This window comes from Molothrus aeneus, chromosome 1, assembly GCF_037042795.1.
Source record: "Molothrus aeneus isolate 106 chromosome 1, BPBGC_Maene_1.0, whole genome shotgun sequence".
NCBI classification, from domain to species: domain Eukaryota; kingdom Metazoa; phylum Chordata; class Aves; order Passeriformes; family Icteridae; genus Molothrus; species Molothrus aeneus.
In genome coordinates, this window is record NC_089646.1 from 2,759,552 (window position 1) to 2,768,449 (window position 8,898).

Consider the following 8,898-nt stretch of genomic DNA (forward strand, 5'->3'; position numbering starts at 1 on the left):
GTTTATTGCTGGTTGGGGGTTTATGTACAAATCACCAACAGGACAGGACTGCTGAGGAATGCATCTCAAGCTGTTTTATTTTCCAGCATCAGTCTCATTACATGGTCATGACAATGGGAAGATGCCAGCAGCTCACATCCCAGGCAGCAGACCAAGAACTTCATGTTACAATTCACTTTAAAAGTTTTTTGACCAATCACACAAAGCAAAAGCACATTGACAGTAGTTCTATCCAACCACTATAAGCACACGTACCTTTGGTTAAACAATGCTTGCTTATTTCAAATACAATACCTGCTTGTAAGCTTTGAGATACAATGCACAGAGCTCCATTATTAAGCTTAGAACTTCTAAATATCTCTAGATATACTATTGGAGTAGATACTATATATCTCTAGATATACTATAATATCACTAGATATACTTTTTGTAGCTTAGGGAGTTATTTTAGATAAGTGTTAATACACAGACTATTGTTCCATGTGTCTACTTCTAATACAATTTTTCTGCTGACAAATCTTATGGCTACTGTTTAGCTCTAACTGCAGTTTTGCTGCCTCTGAGGCTTGCTTTTTGTAGCTTTCTCAAAGCCCTCTGATTTTAAGGATTCCCATAGTGTTTAGGTGGGAAAGGACCTTAAAGACCATCTCATCTCATAGGGAAGATGTGTGCTGATGTCTTTACAAACAATTCCATGGCTGAAGGGATGGCTGCTACCGGCTTTGAAATGGGGCTTAATGTCTCTCCCAACTTCAACCATGGGTTTGTTCCAGAACCTGGGCAGTTTGACTCCTAAACAGCCAAATGGGGCCGCACAACCCCGAGTTTCTAAACTTTGGGGTAAATAACCTGTTCAAGGGGGGATATGTGGCAGGCGGTTCGGGAAGGCTGCACCTCCCTGGTACCTCGGCCAGAGGGGGAAGGCAGAGGGCACCGAGCGAGCGGCGGATTTGGGATAAAAGGAACCTCGGGAGAGAAAACCCCGCGGGGATGTGCCCCAGGGCCTCTCTCCCTTTACTGACTGAAGCTGCAGGATCCTCTGTCTCCTCTATGGACACTGCCTTTTCCCAGAGGGATTTTCCGTACAATCCCATCCCCAGCCATGGGCAGGGACACCTTGCACTGTCCCAGGGTGCTCCAGGCCCCATCCAGCCTGGCCTTGGGCACTTCCAGGGATCCAGAGGCCACCACAGCTGCTCTGGGCACCCTGTGCCAGGGCCTCACCAACTCCCAGGGAACAATTCCTTCCCAATATCTAATCTAAAGCTCTTCCCTTTTTCTTTAAAACTGCCTGCCCTTGTCCTGTCACTCCGTGGTGTTGCCAACAGTCCCTCCCTATCTGACTCCACGTCACAGTGTGACAACACGGGACGTTTTTGTAGCGAAAAGCAGACAAGCCGCAGAACCACCAGGAGCCGTTTTTCCGCCCTGTTGCCGAACCCGCTATTTTGCTGGTTTTGGGGCTAACCCAGAGTCCAAGCCCCCACCCGGCTCTCGGTACCGCGAGGCCGGGGCTGAGGCCGGGGCTGAGGCCAGGCCGGGCCCCGCAGCGCCCCCTCCCGGCCGCCACCGCCTCCCCGCCGCAATGCGGAGCACCGCGCGCTGACGTCACCGCCGGCCCCACCCCCGCGCCCGTATAAGGAAGCGGTGGTCGCGGTCCCGCTCCGGATTGGCTGTCGTTGGGCGCGCGGGCGCGGGGCACGCTGGGAGTTGTGGTTCCGGCGGAGGGGCGGGGCGGAAGCCGCCAATAAGAGGTAGGGGCGGGCCCGGGCGCGGCAGACGCCGGCCGGTATCGGATCAGCGCGGTGAGAGCCGGGTCTGGGGCGGGCGGGACCCCGGGCACACAGCCTGAGTTCTGTGGGCGCTGCAGGTGCCTGGGGCTGGAGCCAGGAAGGGCTCCCATGTGGGGGGAAGGTGACTGGGGCAGGAGTGGAGCAGAGGGGACGTGGGGCAGAAGGCCGGAGTGCGGTGAAGGTGCCTGGGGCCGCAGTCGGGAACAGTCCCCATGTGGGGTGCGGGGGCCTGGGGCTGGAGCGGGGAAGGATCCCCACGTGGAGCTGGGCTGGCGGAAAGGAGCCTAGGGGTACCCAGGGCCTCCCCCTTGCCGGGAGGGATGCTGGGACCTGTCACCTCCCCACCCATGGTCCTCCCTCAGTGTCCCTCCCCGCGGGTGACACCGGTCACACAGGTGCCCTGACCTTGCCGAACCGAACAGGCCGGGCCGTGTGTTCCACCCAGCTTCTTCTGCCCTGTGCCCATCTTGGTGTGAGCTGAAGGTCACAGAAACTTCCCGTGGTGGATGAATTGTTTCACTTTTAAAATAATTTTCTTGTGTAAATCTCACCTCTGGCTGTCTCCTCCTCTGCTGAGTGATGGACAGCTCTTGTTACCGTCTCTGAATGAGTCAGGCTAAAATTATAGTTTACATTCAGCAAATAAGAGTGGTTACAGCACGGGCCAAATCTTAGAGAGATAGAGAAACCAAATCCTTTTGCCTTGCAGAGGAAATGGTTTGAGAACCAGTCAGTCTGCTCGCATGGGTGTGCTCGAAATGCTGTGTAACCAGGCAGCACGGCCACCTTTGAAATGTCTCTTCTGCCTAAGGTTACTGGCACCTGCTTAATGAAATTCCTCTTGGTTTATTCTGAGAGCTTGCAGCCTTTCTAAGTGCCCCTGAGCTGCGTTTTGCTGTTGGTGGCAGAGCTGAACAATAGCAGTAGAGATTTTTCTAGCAGGGCCCTCTGTGGTGTCACTGGCAGAAATTGTCATTAACTGAGTGATGCTTATGCCGAGCACTGAGGAGGGAACAGGTCTTGGTGTAATCCTTGCAATTCCCAACACAAAAAGCTGGGAAGTTCTGGAGGATGGTCTCACTTTGATGATGATGATGGTTCTGTGAGTGGAGGCCTTCTCAAGATGTTGCTGCTTTTTATTTTCCTTGGGGGAAGGTGAGAAATCACCTGTGGATGATGTCTCCTCCTGATGTGACCCCTCACAAGTCTGCACCTATTGAGGGCTTCAGGACTTGCTCAACTCCTTGGTGGTGGCTGTTTTCCATCCCTGTGTTCTCCATCAGGAATTGGGAGTTATGATGATGTGGGACAGGCTGTGGTGACTGAGGAGCTGCCAGGCAGGGCTGACCTTGTGCTTCCCAACCCACCTGCTGTGGCTGCTGCTCTTGGCAGGGAATGAGGGGGAGAAGTGAACTTTGCTGAGGTCAGAAGTGCCATAAAGGACCAGCCTGCGAAAGCCAAGCGGAGTGGTGAGGCATGGAATTCCTAAAAGGAAAGGCAGGCAGTGACCAAAGCTTTCTGTGACTATGGAGAGGGGTCACTGGGATCTCTTATGGTGTGAACAGATGGCAGAAATTTGTTGTTCTCCTACTTTTTTTGGTTTTGTTTCATTCTTACCTCTCCTGGTGAGCAGAGTCCTGCTTCCCAAGGCTTCACTTGAATTAAACCATCTTTCTATGATGCCTGTTCTTATCTCTCACTACCTGGATATTTGTGATAAGGGATTTTCTTTCCCTAAAGCTTCTCTTTATTTGGGCTTTCCAAAGCCTGAAGGGAGGTTCTTTGTCTTCACAGCCACAATGTCACCCAGCCAGGAATCCGTTTACCCTGACTATGAGACAGAGACCAGCCAGACCTCGAAGCTGATAAAAAAGTTTAAGGAGACGCCGTTTGTGCCAATTGGTGAGTTCAAAAATGGAGAAATGTGTTTGCACAATCAATGTGGGAAACACCATTACTGTTCACCTTTTTTCTGTAAACAGGAAATTACTTAGAAATTACCTCCCCATAATAGTTGTCCTAAAAGAAAGAGGGAAATTAATGAGGTCTGTTACCTTAAATATAAAACTCAGAACCTACAAGTATTAAAAAAAAACCCCAAACCAACAAACCCTGAAAGGCTTTTTAGGTGGGGCTACAAAACATGTGAAGGTGATGCTGTCAAGTGGTTAAGGAATGTGTTGTGCAGTTGTTCTGGAGCACAGTTCCTGGGAATTATGTGACCACTACAAAGTGACTTAAAAGCTGTAAAAACTAGAAGGATTTAAATTACAGCCTTTCTGGTAAATGTTTCATGCCTCTGCTACCATCACTTAGTTAAAATGCATTTTTTAGTAACTTTTATGTTACTCCAGCTTGAGGAAGTTGTTCAGTTCTCAGCCTCTCTGTTGAGACTTCCAAAAAGCTTCTGAGGAGAGCAGGGATCAGCTTTTGTGTGACACAGGACACGTTTTGATTTCCAGCCACCTTAAATGCAGAGCAGAGAGGTCACTTGGGGTGAACTGTTCCAAGCTTTTGCCAGCACATTTCCGTCACTGCTTCCGTGCTCACTGCACTTTGTCTCCACCTTGCTGGGCTGTACCATGAACTCCAGGAGTTCCAGTTCCCTGAAGCAGATTGGCAGAACTCCCCTTTGACCTGTGTCAGAGCTGGGCTGAAGGCCCTAAAACTTTTAAATGGTATTTAATGAGAGTGAATTAAGTGTTTACAGCTTTCTGGTGTAATGCTCTGGCTCAGGGAAGATAAACTGCCCGTGCTCTGCTCAGTAAAATATACACAGCACTTAAAACTTGGCATGCACCTATGAACTGTGCAAATAATCCTAAAAATGGAATGAAATAGATGGAATTGGAAAAGGTTGTGCATTTCTCTGTGTATTCTGAGAAAGCATCAGTGTTGGAGCTGGCAAAGCTGGGGCTGGTTGCTCTGCTGAAGGACTATCAGTGAATTGTGGCCCTGGGAAAGAGACCCGGCAGAGCCTCCCTCCTCACAGTTTGGGGACAATAACATGTGATTTGTCCTGTCCTGGTGGCACCTGGCCAAATGTGACAACACCCAAAATAGCAACTGCAGCAGGCCAGTGGATACATCGGGGAGCATTCACACACTGAGAGTCTAAGCTTCAGCTGGGTGGAGGTCTTGGCTGTGTCTGTGCAGGGAAAGGTGTGAGGAACCCTGGTTCTGTCTGAAAAATACCCAGGGAATTCTCACACCTTGAGCTGTAATGCCAAAATCCTTTGGCATTTTAATACTGATGGAAGTCTGTTGCTCTTGCCTGCACTGATTGCATTGCATGAGGTAGCACTGGAGTGAAACCAGAGCTAGGATTTACCACTCCACAAAACCAGAGCGATTAGACCAAAACAGGCTTATTTTAGGATGGGAGAGTTGTGCCAGGGGAGGTTTAGACTGGATATTAGGAAAAATTTCAGGGAGAAGGCTGCCCAGGGCAGTGCTGGAATCACCATCCACGCAGGGATTGAAAAGCTGTATAGATGTGACACTTGGGGACATGGTTGTGGGATTCTCTGGGTCTGGGTTGAAGGCACTTGAGACAGTAGTTCATGTTCACACTCAGGTGTTTATTATTTCTTATCAGTAAAACAGCCTCACTGCTGGGAGTTCAGCAGTTTTTCATTAAAAGGCACAAAATGGCCAACAATCTCTTGTTCCAAGGTCTTTTCAGACTAAACTGTCCAATGAAGAGCTGACACCTGGATTATTTTCCCTTTTAACCCAATCACTGATCCCACAGAGCTGCAATGGGGACTTTTCTGCCCAATTACAAAATGCCACTCAAACCCATGGAGAAGGAGGAAGAAGAAGCCCAGGATGACACCCTGTGCCCTCCATCTTGCTTCCATCCACAACACACTAGAAATCCCCAAACCTCAATTTCTCACCCAGTGACACACCTGCACTGCTCTCTAGAATCTATTTCACACTTTTGTGGGTTCCAGTCTATCTTGAAGTCTGGGGAACTTTCTCCATGGATGAGGGTCAGAGTCAGTGCTGCCCTGGGGCTCAGGGCACCCCAGAGCAGACACAGAAACATTCCCAGTGCCCTGGGTTTCCACACATGGTTTAGGGGTGGCCTTGGCAGTTGTGGGGGAATGGTTGGACTCAGTGATCTTCAGGGTCTTTTCCAACCCAAGCAGCTCAGTGGTTCACAGGCTGTTTTGTTTAGGTGGGTCCCTTCACTCCTGGTGCCCTGGATCTCCACTCAGAGGGATGCTCTCGTTGCCTTGCAGGGATGGCTGGCTTCACCGCCGTGGTGGCCTACGGGCTGTACAAGCTGAAGCACAGAGGTGACATGAAACTGTCCCTTCACCTGATCCACATGCGTGTGGCAGCCCAGGGCTTCGCCGTGGGAGCCCTGACGTGTGGTACGTATGGAATGGGAGCTGTGCTTGGCAATGGCAAACCATGGAGAACCTCCTGGATCTCTCCAGTGGATAACAGAGCTGGCATGGCTGGCTGGAAGCATCCAAAACATTTATTTCAGGATGTTTGTGCTCCTTACTGCTGCTCAATCAGCCTTTCTGGAGTAACCAGATTTTATGTATTTAATTTCAGAGTAGGAGTTTTGATTATGTCTAGATGTGGAATGTGAGGTCCTGCATCTCTGCCTCTTACAGACCAAAAAAAGAAAACGTTCATCTGACATTAAATATGTTGCTGTTTCTGAATTTAATGCATTGGAAGATCTACAGCTTGTGTAGACCATGGTATTACATATTTATATATATATATTTATATATATATATACATGTATACAATATATATATGTATATATTATATATATACATACTGTTATATGTATATATATGTGTATACATATATATATTTATATGTATGTATTTTTACAGGACTGGACTTGTGTCTCTGAATGTACACTGTGCCTCTGGTCTGTACATCCCAGGTCTCCTCTGTGTGTAAATGTCCATCCCATGAAACACTGTTTGTACTGCATTCCCAGCAGGAACATCAGAAAAGCTTGACTTTGGCCACAAAATCAACTAGAATTAACTCAGGATCTGCATTTTCATAAATTGTGTATTTTCATACCCGGTTTCTCTGTGTATGAAGAATTTTGGAGTGTTTATTTAAAAAATGTGGAGGAGGAAGGGAAATTCTGTCTTGCTGAGAACTATTCAGATTTTGAAACCCATCCTTTCCAATTGAACACAGTTCTTTAATTGTGCTTTTTTTCCCTGTCTTGCAGGGGTGCTGTATTCCATGTTCCAGGAGTATGTGGTGAAGCCCAAGGAATAGTGGGAAGCTGTCTGAAATCCCTGTCCTGCTGGTGGCCTGTGTACTGCAGCTCCAAACCTCCTACTGAGTGAGGGGTTCTTGAAGAAAACAAATAATACATGGCATTAGAGAATTGTTCTATTTTGTGTATGGTACACTGTGCTGAACCTGGCAGCCTCAGAATGTGACCTGTGGCTATTGGGGTCTGGGTCTCTCTGATTGACGCCACCACATCCCAGTTTTTAAGGGATATTGTGGAGTGCAATCCCTTTATCTTCCCCTTCAACTCAGTCCTAAAACTGGTGATTTCTTCTGCTGTTGTTGCCCAAAACCATGATGTCTGAACTGGCTTCTGTCAGGAAAGCCTGGCTGTCATTTTCTATCCTCTGCCTCCAACTTTGTAATTTAGAAGCTTCCAGTAGCACTAAATGACTTCTAAAATATTGAGAGCTATATAAACATCTATATTTTTTATTTAAAGCATAGAGATAAGTATGTTGCAGCTATTTAAATGTTATATTTATTCATTGTTAACGAAGACACAGGCTCCCTATTTTTGCTATATCAGACCCTTGGATTATGATATTTTGTAACTTTATTTACAGTGTTCTTCTGAGTAACATCTAAATGTAACATTTAAAATACAGATTGTGAAAACTGAACTTTAATTTGGTGGTTTCATGCTTTTAAAGTGTACGATCTAGCTGATTTCTGCAGTACTGTTCTGCACAGAAAATTCTAAACCATTTAAATCTGAAAAGCCCCCCCATCACCTTGTCTGTGAGTTATTTTACACTCAAACTCCTTGTACTTCCAACAGCAGTCACAAAAATAAAAGCCAATTTCTAAAAAAGCACATATTTTCCTGTCAGCTCACATTGCATGGTGACAGTCTCAGATGTTACCCATACAAGGTACAGACTACACCTACCTGTCTGTGACCTATTGTGCAGAGCAGGGGCAGATTAAACACAAATAAAAGTGAGCAGTGGAGGTAATAATTTCTGTGAGCTGTTCTATGGAGCAGGAAGAGATTAAACATGAATAAAAGTGAGCAGTGGAGGTAATTTCTGCGAGCTGTTGTACGGAGCAGGAAGAGATTAAACACGAATAAAAGTGAGCAGTGGAGGTAATTTCTGTGAGCTGTTGTATGGAGCAGGAAGAGATTAAACACGAATAAAAGTGAGAAGTGGAGGTAATAATTTCTGTGAAATGTTCTATGGAGCAGGAAGAGATTAAACACAAATAAAAGTGAGCAGTGGAGGTAATAATTTCTGTGAGCTGTTGTACAGAGCAGGGGCAGATTAAACACGAATAAAAGTGAGCAGTGGAGGTAATAATTGCTGTGAGCTGTTGTATGGAGCAGAGGCAGATTAAACACGAATAAAAGTGAGCAGCGGAGGTAATTTCTGTGAGCTGTTGTATGGAGCAGGGGCAAATTAAACACGAATAAAAGTGAGCAGTGGAGGTAATTTCTGTGAGCTGTTGTACGGAGCAGGAAGAGATTAAACACGAATAAAAGCGAGCAGTGGAGGTAATAACTGTCCGCCTATGAATTTGTTGGCGGGGGGCTCCCATCCCCAACAGAGGGATGGTGTGAGCAGAATAAAAATCCCCTGAGAAGGGAAAGGGAATTCTAGCCTGGTGCTCTCATTGACTCCCAGCTGCTATCACCCTGCTGCCCTTGGCTGCTCCCACACCGATGGGATGGGGCCCCGACGCTTTTTCCTGTTTTAACCACCGTGAAGGGGGAGAAGGAGCCGCTCGAGGGGCCGAGGGGCCGGGATCGGTGCGGGAATGGCGGGAATGGCGATAGGGAGCGGTGTGTGAGGGGGAGCCATCATGGCGGCTG

At 47.6% G+C, this 8,898-nt stretch overlaps 1 protein-coding gene across 2 annotated transcripts; it reads left to right on the forward strand.

The window, feature by feature from the left end:
• The first annotated feature begins 1,662 nt into the window (after positions 1 to 1,662).
• Positions 1,663 to 7,708, forward strand: HIGD1A (HIG1 hypoxia inducible domain family member 1A). 2 transcript variants are annotated; one of them, XM_066550470.1, is made up of 4 exons: positions 1,663 to 1,754; positions 3,588 to 3,695; positions 6,044 to 6,178; positions 7,018 to 7,708. In XM_066550470.1, the coding sequence occupies exons 2-4, from the start codon at positions 3,593 to 3,595 to the stop codon at positions 7,065 to 7,067; spliced, it is 288 nt and encodes a 95-aa protein (XP_066406567.1). In that variant the 5' UTR covers positions 1,663 to 1,754; positions 3,588 to 3,592; the 3' UTR covers positions 7,068 to 7,708. The 2 variants fall into 2 exon arrangements, with proteins under 2 accessions (XP_066406567.1, XP_066406557.1); XM_066550460.1 differs by having other exon boundaries at positions 1,748 to 1,805.
• The last annotated feature ends 1,190 nt before the right edge of the window (positions 7,709 to 8,898 follow it).

Bases quoted from the DNA above. Each gene is read 5' to 3' on its own strand.
- HIGD1A (XM_066550470.1), top strand. From the start codon at position 3,593: ATGTCACCCAGCCAGGAATCCGTTTACCCTGACTATGAGACAGAGACC. The intron at 3,696-6,043 runs GTGAGTTCAAAA...GTTGCCTTGCAG, and splicing joins GACGCCGTTTGTGCCAATTG to GGATGGCTGGCTTCACCGCC. The intron at 6,179-7,017 runs GTACGTATGGAA...CCTGTCTTGCAG, and splicing joins CGTGGGAGCCCTGACGTGTG to GGGTGCTGTATTCCATGTTC.